Raw genomic sequence first — 16,342 nt, 5'->3', positions numbered from 1 at the left:
GGTATATTATTTTCATAATTTATATCAATTACAACAACTAGCCTGGCTGGAAAAGGTACAGGAGGAAATGGGGAGAAAAAAAACGAGATCACTTGTTTCAATATTACATGAAAAAGTGTATTGTTAATAATTCCAAGCCTTGATTTCACTGACTACCACAAATACTAATTTTTCTTCATTCTTCATAGTTATATATCAGGTTAAGAACAGCACTTGGTCAGAGATCAATGGCAGTTCAAACCCCTTCATCAGTCAACAATGAAGACCACCCAATGAAAAATATCCAACATATCATTCTCCGCAACTTCCGCCATCTCCAACAGGATCCTACCACCAGGTACATCTTCCCCTCACCCTCTCTCTTTGCCTTCTGCAGGGACCGCTCTCTCCACAACTTGCTTGTCCACTCGTCCCTCCCCACTGATAATCCCTCTGGCACTTATCCATGCAACTGCACCAAGTGCTACACCTGTTCCTACACCTCCTCCCTCACCACCATTCAGGGTCCCAGACAATCCTTCCAGGATTGCACCCGGTGCGGCCTCCAGTACATTGGTGAGACCCGACGCAGATTGGGTGACCACTTCATCGAGCACCTTCACTCTGCCTGCCGCAGCAGCCAGGACCTCCCGGTGGCCACCCACATCAATTCCACATGGCACTCCCATACTGAAATATCTATCCATGGACTCCTCGACTGCCAGATTGAGGCCAGAAGCAGGTTGGAGGAACCACACCTCATATTCCACCTTGGAAGTCTCCAACCTGATGGCCTCAACATCGATTTCTCTAACTTCCCACCCTTTCTTTTTCTAGCACCCCCCCCCTTTTGTCTACCCTTATTCCTATGACTCCCTTCCCCTGCCTTGATGACATGCCCATTTCCTCTCCTCCATCCTTTATTCCATGGTCCACTGCCCTCTCCTGCCGGATACCTTCGCCTCTTCTACCTATCACCTCTCAGCTTATTGCATCTTTTCCCCCTCCCACCTACCATCCCCCTCTCACCAGGACTCGCCTATCACCTGAAATCACCTATCACTTGCTTGCGTGTGCTCCTCTCCCTCCCCCCACCTTCTTATTCTGTCTTCTGCCCTCTTCCTTTCCAGTCCTGAAGAAGGGTCTCGGTCCAAAACATCGACTGTTTATTTCCCTCCATGGATGCTGCCTGACCTGCTGAGATCCTCCAGTACTTTTTGTGTATTGCTGCAGATTCCAGTATCTGCAGAATTTTGTGTCTCCAATGAAAAATTAACTCATTTAAGGTGCAAATGTTATTGTGCCTTGTGATATTCGCAAACTCAGCCACAACTAAAAATCCACAAAGTTGTTCATCACTGGATCCCTAGAACCTAAAGTACAAATGGTTACATTTGGTGAAAAATCTTCTTTCACTATTTCACCACTGACATTATGGATGTGCATTACCCTTATCCAGGTCTCCTACTAATTACAGATTTAATCTGTCCAGCAGAACTAATGCTGGACAAGGTTAGACTGTTCCCCCCCCCCCCCCCCCCCCCCCCCCCCAACCCCCCCCCCCCCCCCCCCCCCCCCACACACACACACAAAGGGCTGAGATCAGCTCTAAAAGAACAGTAAACACCCAAAGGACAAAACTTGCATCCTACATTCCACAGCACTCCAAATGAAACCACTTTATGACCAGAAATTGAAAAGTAGTTTAACTGAAGATTATATATTTCACTCAGAACCCAGAGAGATATTCTGAAATGGTTTATTTTTAAACAAAGGTAAATATGCTCAGCAATTAAATAATTTTGTTATAATATGGCTTGTCCCAATTTCAAAATACAGGTGTGATGAGGTATACACCTAGTTTATACACACAATATTGTTTTTTTTAATCTTTGTCAACAAAAGAGGATTTTCAAGGATTCATAGCTGATTCATAGCTTCCCTCATAGCTTGTTGCCCAGATTAACTGATGAGGCTTACCGTTAAAACTGTCAATTTTTCCACCAAAATGCAAATGACAGCTTATGTGGAAAGTGTAAAAATTTACATTGCTGGGCAGAGTAGTAGGATGTTTATTGAGCATACATCCATGACTTGTGGCATGTATACATGAGGTAGACAAAGATGTCCAAAGTGGCTGTAAAGACTGCAATGCCTCAAGGTTGTGAGAAGTTTTAAAAAAACAAATGGAAGTCTGTCTTCCAAAACCTCTCATTCCTCTGAGACTTGAAAAAACAGAAGAGAAATAAGTTTTCTTCAAAAAAAAGACTACTTGCCTCCATTTAATACCTTTTTTTTTGTTAGACATCAGTTATGTTGTTTAATTCTCCTCATGTCATAGAATGCAAATATAGAACCAAAAATGCTGAATGAGCAGCACCTTCGAGGGGAAATGAATTGTCACGATTTGGGTCAAAACCCTACATCAGAGTTTCAACCCAAAATATCGACAGTTCCTTCCCCCCCTTCGAACAGATGCTGTTTGATCTGGAGTTCCTCCAGTAGATTGTTTCTTGCTCCAGATTCCAGCATCTGCAGTCTCTTGTCTCTCTAAAAATGCTAGATATGCTTTCTCTGCTTGACTCCATGTTCTACATCATGCTCCAGCAGAGAACCTGACTGTAGGATGAGCAGGTCAAAAACAGAAACTGCCAGGTTTCAAGCACAAGACAGATTGATATCAGACATATCAATGCATTTCCTGTATGGATCTTAATTTATTCTGGTGCCAAACGTTTGTGTCAATAGTTTAATGGTCAGGTAGACACACTTAAATCTGTTAGATCCAGATATCTTCACATTAAGGCAAGACTGAAACCAACAACAGAAAACTGAAAAGTAGAGCGCAAGTATAAAATAGCTCAAACATTGCACTTCCCATGGCAATACATGCCATCCTTGCTAACAATGCCCAGCTCCCAAAAAAAATAAAAACAAAAACCTTTACCTGCTGCATCAATAGTAGTACACTTCTGATACATTGATGTACGCAGTGTTGGTGTTCTAACATTCAAAGTCCTTATTTTGTCGACTCGGGAATCAAACACCCTTAAAATTTGGTCTTTATCATCATCGTCGTGACACATTATTTTATTGTCAATGAATGACGCAAACATTTGTGTTTCAAGAAACCTGGACAGAAATGGCAGGTAGGGCTCAGGCTGGTCTGAAAGGAAAGAAGCCTGTGAAGAAAAGAATGCAATGATCAATTAGAAATGAAAGAAATTTTTACCTTACAAATAATGATGGTCTAAACTTTGTCTGGAGCTCTCATGCCCATTTCTAACTTGTTCGTATCTGTGCTATGATGCCATGTCCACATGCTAAAATCAATTAGCTGATCTTTGCGGATAGCATCAGCTTTTGGAATGGTACAATCAAATCATTTATTTTGAAAACTGTTAGCTGCCATGAAACTAACTTTTACCTAGTTGATCTTCCTTTGTGTTATACATGCACATACACATGTCCCAAAAAATTATTTTAAAAAAGCAGCATAGTGGCACGGCAATTGGAGCTAACTGCCTCACAGTGTCAGACTGCTTAACTGCCTTACAGTCGGGTTCAATCTTGACCTCGACTCCTGTTTGTGTGGAGTTATCACATATGGGTTTCTTCTGGGTGCTCCAGATTCCTCTACATCCCACAGATATGCAGGTTGGCAGGTGAACTCGCCACTGTAAAATACCCTGTGTGTAGGTGAGTGGTGGAATCTGCAGGGAGTTGATGGGAATGTGGGGAGAATAAAAACCAGGATTAATGTAGGATTAGTGAGCTCCACCAATGTATTCAGGCAACAATGTCCTGACTTGAACATGCAGAAACTGAAAGGTATAGCTTACTTGTGTTCATGTTGAATTCATGTTCATGTTCATATCAGCTATGGATCATTATGCATTCTTTCAAGCACCATTTAAGAGGTACAGGTCTTCCCCAGGTTATGATAGGGTTTCTTTCCTGAGAACTGATCGTAACCCAAACAACTTGCAAATCGAAAATGCGGCTGCCCAGCAATATATGTAAATAAAAACGAAGACCAACCTAGGGCAAGGTGCGGTTAAACCAGGGTGTTTAATTCAACCAGATATTGCCACAAACTGAGTTCCCACATGGCAGAAGATGCCTGCAGCCCCGCAGTAGCCAGTAAATCCATCCCACCAGCCTCCCAAACACTCATTCATATGTACATACGGTACATAAGTCAAACCTTCGTAACCTGGGGAGGACCTGTACTTAGAAAGCAGTAAACTTTGCACCTTTAGAGCTTAACTCACCTTATCAAAGTTCTGCATTTGTTCCCGGTTATTGAACCAGGATTCCTTGTCTTGGTTTGGCTGAATTACAAACACCTCATAATCAGCAAACATCTGAGTAAAGCGATTGGCAAAGATTTCCCTGATTTGGATGTTAAGCTGATGAACCTTCAGCTCTTCCTCATCGCAATGAACCTTCAAATCTTTGTTACTTCCAGCTTCTTCTCTCACCTCCAACTACAACAATAAAAACAGACAAACCCAGCATACATCAGACTGTGATGGAAAGAGGGGTGAAAATTAACTGGAGGTTGCCTCTCTGGTTTGCTCTGTGGATTTAGCTGCTGATACTGACAAAACACTTCTCAAAAGTATACTATCCTTTTGGAGAACACGGAGCAGAAATTTTATTGTTGGAAAGCATTAAATACAATTTACAACCATATCATATCTGGGGAAATAAGGCCCTTAACAGATAAATTTTCTATTTGGTTTAAACATCTGGCTTATAGCCAAAGTCTACTTCAAAACACTAATCAAGACATCATCCTATTATACAGGCAGATATAGAACAAGTTTATCTGCTTATTATTGAGACAATATTAAACAACAACCAGTATCAAAAATTCAATAATATGATGAGTATGACTTAAAATATTTTGTGCAATTTGAACCTGGCAGATCAAAGAAAAACAGACATTAGAGGTAGGAAAGAGATGAAACAAGAACCACATGATTTTAATAGCATAACAAAAGCTGAGAAATCAAATTTTATTTAACCAATACCATTTAATTAATCTGTGAAGTGTGCTTAGAATGAATTAATCCTAAAATGATAGCAAGTCTGATACCACAGTAGAACCAAGCTGAATTCAGTGCTTTTACAGCTATCAAGTACTCATGAAATAATCTATTTCTCTGGTAGCTTTTAATTAAAGGCTTTGTTAGTTCTCCAGTGTGTGCAGCAGGCTAGAATCAAGATAAAACATATTCATAATGGAACCTGGCAACCTTCCAGTGCCAAACAAATGCACTAAACACAATTTGCAGGCCATGGTTGTGATTAAAATGTCCTATTCATTAAAAAAATAGAATACCATTGGTACCTACAAGCAAATGAGAATTTTATAGATAATTTTTGATAAATAATTTCGCTCAAACTTTCTGAATCAGCCCTTACAAGGAATGTGCATTTGAGATGGCGAATACCCAATCAATTGAAATTGAACGGGCTTTAAAATAGTCTCAAAAACTGAAAGGTGAACTCATGGAATTAGACACTTCCATTAAACTGAAAGCTCCAATGTCAACAGCATCATTACTCCTTTGCATTTTGTCCTAACCAACGTGGCTTTCAAAGCACACCCGTCCTTCACTAACCTGTCAATAATACCAAATGGATGAACTTCTAGACACAGCTTCATAGGCACCTGTCGTCCTCTGGCAATTCACTCAACAAATTTCCAAGTGTAAAAATAAGTAGCCAAGTGGCATGTGTGTCAGAGCCAAGATGACACACACAAGTACAAAATTTTTTTTAAGGAGCATCACTGGATGAGGAATAGAAACAGTTGATTAATTCAGAATTCCCACTATTCCCCCAGGTATGATCCACTGACTCTGACAAGTTCCATCATGTCTACGGCCTTAATTACCTGCATGATTCAATTCTACAATAAACAAGGCACGTTTCAAGTGAGGCAACTGAGGAAAGCAAACATTGGAAAAATGATTCCTCCTGTTGTATTCTGTCACCAAAATCAAGTTGAAATTGGTAGAAATAGATAGGGTCGATAGTGAGAGTCTCTTCCCCAAGGTAGAAATGTCAAATACTAGAGGGCACAGCTTCAGGTGAGATGAAGAAGGTTTAAAGTAGATGTGCAGGGCAAGTTGTTTTTCTTTAAATACACAGAGGGGTAGGTGCCTGGAATGCCCTGCCAGGGGTTGCAGTGGAAGCAGACACAATGGTGGTATTCAAGCAGCATTTAGACAGACACATAAGCATGAAGGGAATGGAAGGATATAGATCATATGTAGGCAGATGGGGTTAATTTCATTTGGCATCATGGTCAGCACAGACGTTGTGGGCCAAAGGGCCTGTTCCTGTGCTGTACTCTATGTTCTATGTAAATTTGCAGAGAGGAAAATAACAGCACTATATAGAAAAATATTTTTAGAGCAGAGAAACAGAGGAAGTACCTTCCTAAAAACAGAGGCAATTCTTGATCTGCTGTCTAAAAAGCCATTCATGAATTCTTTAAAAAAATATTGGCGAGTAACTGTCCATTCTCTTACAACAAGTTCCTTTGAAAAACAGTTTCAGTAGCCAGCGATACTGCTCTGCACACCGATGCAAAAGGAGCAGGAGTCTTGCATTTATAAGTAAACTTAATACATTTTTTCAAAATATATTCCTCTATTGCAATAAATAATTTTACATAAATTTGCTGCTCTTGAATTTTCAATAGAAACGATTTTGGAATTAAATGAAACATCAACTATAAAAGTCATCACATGAGGTAATGGTAAAGAAAGTAAAATACATCCTTAGCAGCATCCTCAGAGTCTCCTTATTCCTAACACTTCACTCAATCATTTGCATATAACGGGAAGTACATACAGTACTATATTCACGCTGCAGAAATGACAAAAGGGTAGATTTTCATTCTTAGTTGCACACACTGAATATGCAACATAGACTTCAACTGAATCAATATTTTGAAGCTGCACAATGTACACACCTTGTTTTGTTGCAAGTTTGCTGTGAGACAGACACAGACAGAGGAAATCCCATCTGCTGTCACATTGTCTCATCAAATTTGACTTTATTCAGGAGGGCACATAGTTTGAAGATTGAAAGTTCCACTCCCAACAATATAACAAAATAGCACTTCAATAGGAGGATCATAAAAGCTAAATATTAAATGGTTTATGTTTATTTCACATTATTTTGTTCAGTTTCAAGCACACGTAGTCTGTTTTTATTTTAGAAAATTGACAAACCAGTGGAAAAATGGTGTTTGCATAAACCAGTTTAAATGGAATGCAAGCCTAGAAATTCTAGTGCTACCAAAAGGGTGTGTTGGACAACCAATGAAGGGGGATGCCAAAGACTGTGTAACTCATGGACACTCAATGCAAACTTCAGTAGTGCCTGCAGCCAAACATTAACAGCCAATGAACAAATTCTTTTTTCCAAAACTGTGCCATCTGGTAGCCAGTCACATGGCTACTTTGGGGTTGTTTTAGCTGAGGAGGAGTCTTTAAGAAAGGGTTCTATAGTGGCTCCAGGGCAGATCAGGCCTTTGTTGTTGCCTGGGTGAAAGACATCAGTCTCATGCTGCCACTGTGATTGGGCCAATGAGAGGGTCAGGTGATACTTGGGACTTAAGTGAGAGGGTCAGGGTAAATCTGGGGACTGCGTGAAGGACCAGACCGAGTTTAAGGTGAGCAGCAGTGAGAGGGAGGGCAAGAGAGGAGATTGGCCTACATCAGGAGCTTCCGTAGATTGCAGGTGGTGGGGGTAGTGATGAGCCCTGAAGGATGAATGATCTGTAAGTGACTTGCCTGATAAAGATCCGAGCCCATTGCTACATTGGGAAGACCAAGATGACAAAGCACCATCTATGGTTTAACCTGGAACAGCACATTCCAAGTTCCCCCAGATGGAGCACAAAATCAGGAGTGTCATTATACCGGCATGGAAAATCGCTTTGAGGTGCCAGTTTGATTGACACCCCGAAGTGCAGAGTTAAATTTCTTGATTGACAGAAAGCAACCTGGAACATTTCACTATCATGTTTTATTCTTGGGGGGCGGGGTGCGGGAGGTGGAATGCAGGCTTTCATTTGTATAATACACAAAACAAAAAGCATGAAGGGATGAAGGGTTAAATTTCTAGGCTAAAATAGACCAACATGTAGGGTAAGAGTTGCTTCACAAAACCCAATCCCACGTCTCCAAGATTTGGCTTTGGGGTGAGAGCATCAAATCAGCAGTAAACTGGCAAAGAATAGAAAAGACAAGGAAAGCAGAAGAGTACTAATTGGAAATCAGCGAGAAGGAAAATAGATAAAAGGTGTTTGCAATTATAAAATAACAAACCCATTTCACATACCACTTAGTTAAAAGAAATGGTTGAATTTGCACACAAAGCAAGTCTCCCATTTAAAAAACTGTTCAAAGGCCAAAAACAGAGAGAGAAAAAAAAACTTAATATTTGGGTGCCAAAGTTCATGATATTAATTTACCTGTAATGAAGAACGCAGAGCTTTTCCTAATATATTAGCAATGTCTATATGCTTTGATGGAGAAAAGACTCAACACAAACAAATGCCTATCATTAGTGCAATGTTGAAGCCATTGATGAAAAAAAGTTCTCTAATTACATAAAATTTACTAATATATTTGTAAACCCTTTCCTTCATCTTTCAAAAACATTTTTTGCACTGCTAAGTAAGTCTTAACGCCTGCTCCTGTTTCATTCTGTCATGAACATACTAATAATTTAATGTAATTTGATTTTTCAGTTAAATATATGCAAGAATAAGCTTATTTTAAGAGGTCACCAGGGAACGTTTCAATGCTTCCCCTGAAGTGCATAGATAGCAGTCATTACGGACCAACTTCAAACTGGACCCCAAACCCTAAATAAGTTCAAAACAAACCTTCTCTAAACTGACACCAGTCCTCTTCACAAGGGCCTGCAGTCTTGCCATGGTCTCGTTTTCCTTCAGCAATTCATAAGTGCTCAGTGCTGACCCAGCTACATTGCCATTCTTCTTATCGCAGACCACATCACTCTCTTTAAAGTCTTTCAGCTTAGAGGCACTTTCACTGCAGTGCAGGTTCCCTTCAGGTGGAATCCCAAAAGCCATGAGGATTTCAGAGATTTCTTGAATAAATTCCAATTTGTTTGGAAATTGTGGCAAGTCTTCTGGCAGCTCAATGAAATGGTTGTCTATATCCACAAAGCACAGATTTGCCTGAAAATGTTAAATGTGTACTTAGAAAGATTCAAAAGCTGTGTTTTTGTCAGAAATGCAAGCTATCATAGTGCTGTTAGATTAACAGACACATCCCATTCATCTTTCAACTCAAAGAGAAAGAAGCAGATCAGTTAGGTTTTTATGGTCTGCTGTGGTTTATTCTATTTCCCTAACTCAAGATCCTCTGGGAAACAAAAGAAAATCTTATTTTAAAACTAATCCGGAGTTTCCATTTCTTTCATTACCCAATACTAGTAATTTCTTCAGTGTCACCATTATTGCTATAACCCATTGAGTCCAGGGCTCTAATGAAAGCTGCAAATCAGAGAATAAGTAAAAGCTGGTACTCCTGTTTTTAAAGAGCAAGAAAAGTTAGAAAATCTTCCTGCCCTTCCCCTTTAAACCAGGGACACATTGTTCATATAGCCAGCAGGTCACATTTGTGCCATGAAAAGACATCAGCCTGGATTTTGCAGTTGTAATGACAATTAAACAGTCATAGCTGGCCTTCCTGATACTATTAAGCAGATATCAATCTGGAGTCCTTCATGCCTACTTAATTACACTAGTCTAGAAATTACTTTGTAATACCTCCTCCTCCAATGAGTGAATTATTGAAGTCCTTACAGGCGAAAATCCTTATCAAAAATTGAATAGAATTTAATATTTAATGCAATTTTCTCACCATAAAAACCTGTGAAAAACTTAAGCACACAAAATCAGTTATGACTGAACCACCCTAGAATCCTTAAAACCTAGCTTTATATTTGTTGACAGTAATTTCTCCATTGAACAATAAAGAAAAATCTGTGGGATTTCAAAAATAACTAAAACAATTATTTGAAATGTTTCTGAAACTTCAATACCCATCTCAACCCCATGTGTTTATCCCAATCATCGTTTTGTCTACTGTAGAATTATAAGTCTTGTAATAAAAACCTGTTTATTATTTCCTAGCTTGGGGTGGAATGGAAAGTCCATGAAAATTCTGTAATGTGAATGGTGACTCAGCCTGGTTAATGATGCAGGAATGGCATCTAAACACACCAAATGGACATGGACAACAGGCATTACTTAACAGTACTAGGGAACAGGAGGGATATTTAGTTGCACTTAGCTGCAGCTAAATCTGAATATTAGGATTTGGATAATGACCAAACATGGCAACAGATATAATAAAATGTTGAAATATGTATGCAGACATGCAAGTGTGTATGCATACACATGCCTGTCACATTAGTGTGAGGACAAGGAGTTATTCCCACCATTGGTTACCTTGAGATGCTGGTGCTGGTCGGGCTTTTTCTCAAACCACTGCAGTCTTTTACTTAATTAAGAACTTTAGCCTTTTGGGAATTAAAAATCAACTACATTGGTGTGAAACAGAAGGGACACAAATAAGAACGCTGACTACATTGCTAATAAGTTACATTAAAGAAAAACGGAGACAAGAGATTCTGCAGATGCTGGGATCTGGAGCAACACACACAAAATGCTGAAGGAACTCAACCGGTCAGGCAGCATCTATGGAGGGAAATAAACAGTCACCGTTTCGGGTCAAGATCCTTCATCAGGAAGAGGGCAGAAGCCAGAATAAGAAGGTCGGGGGAGGGAGAGGAGCACAGGCTGGCAGGTGACAGGCGAGTCCAGGTGAGAGGGGGAAGGTAGGTGGGTGGGGGAGGGGGGGGAATGAAAGGGAGTGATGCAAGAAGCTGAGAGGTGATGGGTAGAAGAGGCAAAGGGCTGAAGGAGGAATCCGGTAGGAGAGGGCAGTAGACCATGGAATAAAGGGAAGGAGGTGGGGAATAGATGGGCAGGTCATGAGGGCAGGGAAGGGGAAAGGGAAAAGGTGAGGGGACCACAGGAATGAGAGAAAACAAAGGCGGGGGAAAAAAAAGAAAAAAGGGGAGGGGTTACCTGAAGTTAGAGAGATCGACGTTGAGGCCGTCAGGTTGGAGACCACCAAGGCGGAATATGAGATGATGTTCCTCCAACCTGCATCTGGCCTCAACAAGGCAGTAGAGGAGGCCATGGATTGACATGTTGGTATGGGAGTGGGACGAGGAATTGAAGTTAATGGCCACCGGGAGATCCTTGCTCTTGAGGCAGACAGAACGAAGGTGCTTGACGAAGTGGTCACCCAATCTGCGTCGGGTCTCACTGGTGTAGAGGAGGCTGCACCAGGAGCAATAAATGACACCCTCAGATTCACAGGTGAAGAGGAGCCTCACTTGGAAGGACTGTCTCAGGCTCTGAATGGTGGTGAGGGAGGTGGTGTAGGTACTGGTGTAGCACTTAGTGCAGTTGCAGGGTTAAGTGCCAGGAGGGATGAGTGGACAAGGGAGCCGCAGAGAGACTGATCCCTGCAGAAAGCGGAGAGAGGGAGGAAGGGGAACATGTGCCTGGTGGTGGGAACCCATTGGAGGTGGTGGAAGTTACAGAGAATGATGTGTTGGATGCGGAGGCTCGTGGGGCCCCCTCCCCCCAACCTTCTTATTGTGGCTTCTGCCCTCTTCCTTTCCAGGCATGATGAAGGGTCTTGACTCGAAACATCAACTGTTTATTTCCCTCCATAGATGCTGCCTGACCTGCTGAGTTCCTCCAGCATTTTGTGTGCTCTACATTAAAGAAAAACATGTATTTTATGTATCAGTCTGGGTGATTTTTGAGAAATTTGACAGATTAAATGGACACTTTCACTGAATTTTAATTTATGATTTTTGGAACTAAATTCCAGTCTTCAGTCTGCCATGATCATCACTTAAGCTCACCTTCCCTAGATTGTTAGAATAGATTGCTAACATTATTTCACAGTACCCAGCTAATTATTCTATGGAAATCCTGGTGCAGCAAGGAATTTAACTCATTTAAAGTGAAAGACGTTAGAGAAACTCACCTCCTGTGGTAGCTCTAATTTGGACCGGTCATCCTGCCCATTGGAATGTAAACCCATCAAGTAAGGAACAGGAGCATCTAAAAAATGAAGGAGCGATGCAGGGAGGATAGGGACATACACATGCTGCCACTGACAGGGAAAGAGTATTGCAGTGATACTTTCTGCTACTGTCATCAATCTCTGGTAATCTGTTTAATCACAAAAAAAGCACACAAAAAACATTTAAATGAAATTTATGTCCAATAGTTAACTCCATTTTCCAGATAATCTATTATCTGGAAACACCATGGTCAAAAGCAACTCTTTCCCACGCTTATCATCTGTATTCGGTGGCATTTGTTGCTTGTGCAAAGACACTGAAAGTATGCAATGAATGGATCCCTTTTAAAGTTATGAACAACCCAAGACATTCTGAAAACAACACCACCAACAACATTTTTTATATTTTATGTCCTGATAAATATTCAGTACTTGAATCACAATTTCTAAATCTATTTGCTAACATTTCTCCCATCTGTTGAGTGTAGTAATGGAGCAGAGAATGTGGGGAATTGAAGTCTTGCTTAGACTATTAGTACGGGTTGAAACTCACTGGTCCAGCATGTTTTGAATCTGTAGTACAGATCTGTACGAATTAGCTAATTCTAACTAAGATACAAAATTAACTGAGATCTGTAGCTAATTAATCTATGAGTACATCTTTTGCAAACTCAGCAAACAGCAATCTCAAGCAGACAGCGTTTCCAACTTGTGGAAACCATGGGTTACGGACTATTCACGGAATCCTTGTACAACCCAGCGAGTGTCTATACTTAAAAAGGACAGTTCTCCTGCTCAGATAAAGATGATTAGGGCCGATTTCTGTGGTCCACATTTTCTGTGGTTCAGCACCAGTCAGGTCCCAAGGGTGCCAGACAAGAGTGTTTCAACCTGTATAACCATTCATTATTACAGCATTTATATAGGACACAATTCATGTTCAGAAATCTTGCTTTCTGATGTCATGATATTTGGTCAGTTTTGTGTTAACATTTCCCAGTCAACATTGTCACCTCAAGCAAAACAATGTTGTTCGAGACTCTGATGAATAACATTTCTGTGGAACTCATTCCAGAAATTTAATTCCTAACTCCATAGAAGAACGTGCATTCATCAACTGAACATGAATAAGCTAATAATTTAACCTCAGCTCAGATATAGAACCTTAATATTCAAATAGTATTATCAATGCTACAATTTTTAATCAGAACTCCCTTCCCTTGAATTATTGCCCAGAGCTGTCAAAAACGCTATAAAGGTGTGACTTTAATTTTTTTAAGAACCTTGGACATATTTCAAAAATATTCCAAAGTATTTCACAAATTGTACCAAAGAAACAAGATGAATAACCATTTTATCAGAGAGTATGGCAGCCAGATTGATTTTACAGCAGCAAAAAATGTGGCAAGCGATAAAAATATCTTCTCTCACACTTATTTATTAGAGGGATAAAGTGACCTGGAGAAGTCAATACAATTTCAAAATTTGTAATCAAAAATCTATGTAATCAGACAAATAATATTTCACAAGCACCAGCTATCCTTGAGAGAAAACATCATGGTGTTATATTAAATCAAGGATGCCCAAAATAGGGATTTTGGGCCAAATTTGACCCATAGCAATTCTTCTATCACCTGCAACTGGAATGCTGCTGAAGGGGAGCACTGATATTCTATCTTTCATGAAACCTAAAGTGTCATTGCTGAGAGTAGAAATTGTGGAGACAGTGAGTTAGGGAAAGTCTTGCAGTAAAATGGAGACACGAGAGACTGCAGATACTGGAATCTGGAGCAAAACAAAAACAAGCTGCTGGAGGAATTCAGCTGGTCAGGCAGCATCTGTAGAAGCAAAGGGATAGTCAACCTTTTGGGTCAAAACCTTGCATCAGGACCAAAAGTGTAAATGGGAGATAGCCAGTATAAAGAGGTGGGGGATGGATGAGGCAGTAGCCGGCAAGTGAGAAGTCAGCGTCGTTCTTCTGCTACAAACTAAAGGTGATCCTGCAATTCCATAAAGTTTGGACACCCCTGTAGTCTGATCTGGGTTCTTGGTGTCCATTCCTGCTAGAAAAATCACCAAACATCAGTTACATCTGACATGTCAATCTTGGATTAATACACAGTCAAAGAAAGTTAACTAGCCCATAACTAGCAGAACAACAATAACCCCCTCCTACACTGAGCACCAAGATCCACATCAAGACGGACCACTCAATTTCCTTGTTCAAACTTACTGAAGTTAAATGATCCAATAATGCCAAATTCGATATTATGAAATTTCCATATTTCTGAGTTATTTAGTTGATTTATATTCAAATAATTTGGTAATGTGACACAAGGAATAGTTTTTTTTTTGAAGGACTACACCCACAACTGTAATTCCTATATCTCCTGCAAACACATATCGTCCTACAGGTACCCTCCAAATCCTGCTAACGAGATTCTCCGAATGTTCACTGTACGCTATATACACTATTAATTGATGTGTGGAGAGTCAAGACGGGGAACAATAGGTACTGTGGTTCTTTTAATAGGGATCTCAGCTCATTAAATACATTTGGTCTTTTTGGATATTCAGGTTGGCATCCAAATGTTCACATTTCACATACTTCATTCCAGATTACATAACAAGTTTGAAAAAGCATCATGGTGTCTAAATCTGGGTCATTAACAGCAACAAATGTAGATACGATTTTAGTCCACAATACATTCTTATAAAGCGTCAACACACATGCTACCAAAGTGCAGACTGAACAGCAGAATCCGTGATTTTCAATTTAACACCATCACAGATGTAAAGCTAGATAAGCAATTATTTAGAGTGTCTAGTCTCAGGAAGATAATGTTAGTGTCTAGTTGTCTTGATAATTAATCATATTCTTTGGTTTAAATAAAATCCTCAGTTTCTTAAAAAAATTGCAGTGCCACTTCATGAAGCTGATAGTTTAAATTAGAAATTCATGTCACAAATCATTAGAACAATTCTGCAAACTCTAAAAAGGTTCAAGCACAATTGAAGATTAATCAATTTTCAGCATTCAAACATTGTGCATGAACCCTTCTCAGAATTGTTCATTTATTTTTTAATATTTATTTGATTTTTTGGTCACAGTTGGAACAAGACTGGCAGAATCCAACTTAAGTAGTGAGAATAATTCTTTATTTGCCGAAAGTGGAACTGAAGATGAAGACTGACTCTAGATTGGGATGTGATATTGTGGAAAATCTACATTGCACCACATATTATGCAGTCTGTAACTGGGTTTCTTTGCTGCAAGGGAACCTCATCCTGTCCTATACATCTGATCCTAGAAAATGGCCTAGAAATTCTAACACACAGAAACAAAACACTAAAATGAGAATGTGCAAGGGATTCAAGTCAGTTTTGGAACAATTTACAGAAGAGTCGTCTATCGAATCAGCCTGAATCCCAGATCTTACCATAGTTACACAGAATAACTATAAGTAATATCAAAAGCTGTATGGTAAATGCAACAATAATACCCAACATCCAATCGTAGCAGAAGCTCTTAAACTAGATTCAAGTAGTGGACCCGAATCAGATTATCTTGTGGCTGGAGAAATGCAAAAGGTGGTAGAGAAATCATTGGAACAGTCAGGTTTCTCTAAAGAAAACAAATGCATCGTGTGCAATATCTGAAACATCCTAGAAAATTCAACATTGGTTTTCAAAGGCAGAGTCAACAAAAGTTAAGAAAGGATTGCCCATTTAATTTATGATCAGGCAAAACTTCTTCCTCTTGTTAAAACCTATTTACTTTCTAAAAAAAACTTAGAAGCCCATTCAGTTTCTTCAGCCTGTATGCATTCCTCACCATTGCAGCAGCAATGTCAATAATGTGTTGCCGACTTATCAGTGCTGCACGTCCATTGTGGAAAAACATGTCATGAACACAGAAGTCTGCAATACTGGCACACTATGTAGAAATGCCCAGTTCAATTGGTGATCATATCTATACCAGTAAACATGGCAGAACACATAAAAAATATGAACTATTCATTAAAAGTTTCCGACCCAACAGCTTTATCAAAAGAATCCCATCACTCAACATTCTAGAAGCCTACCTCAGTATCCAAAATACACAATCTTATCTGTAACAATAAACCTGGAATTTTGTTAGTCACCTAAACAAATGTTAGCACATCAGGTTTTTAAAGAGTTAGTCC

General features: G+C 39.8%; 1 protein-coding gene across 3 annotated transcripts in view; it reads right to left on the bottom strand.

Moving 5' to 3' along the window:
* dennd5a (DENN/MADD domain containing 5A) overlaps positions 1-16,342 on the bottom strand; it is a 124,568-nt gene that overhangs the window by 50,873 nt on the left and 57,353 nt on the right. For all 3 annotated transcript variants that reach the window (XM_052028918.1, XM_052028916.1, XM_052028917.1), the window contains 4 exons: positions 12,117-12,304; positions 8,900-9,217; positions 4,254-4,469; positions 2,927-3,161 (listed from right to left, as the gene is read on the bottom strand). In XM_052028918.1, the coding sequence (XP_051884878.1) occupies positions 2,927-3,161; positions 4,254-4,469; positions 8,900-9,217; positions 12,117-12,304 (957 nt within the window). The remainder of the gene's footprint in view (positions 1-2,926; positions 3,162-4,253; positions 4,470-8,899; positions 9,218-12,116; positions 12,305-16,342) is intronic.

This window comes from Pristis pectinata, chromosome 14 (assembly GCF_009764475.1).
Source record: "Pristis pectinata isolate sPriPec2 chromosome 14, sPriPec2.1.pri, whole genome shotgun sequence".
Classification (NCBI taxonomy): Eukaryota; Metazoa; Chordata; class Chondrichthyes; order Rhinopristiformes; family Pristidae; genus Pristis; species Pristis pectinata.
The sequence above is the reverse complement of the archived record's forward strand: the minus strand, read 5'-3'. Positions and strand labels throughout refer to the sequence as shown.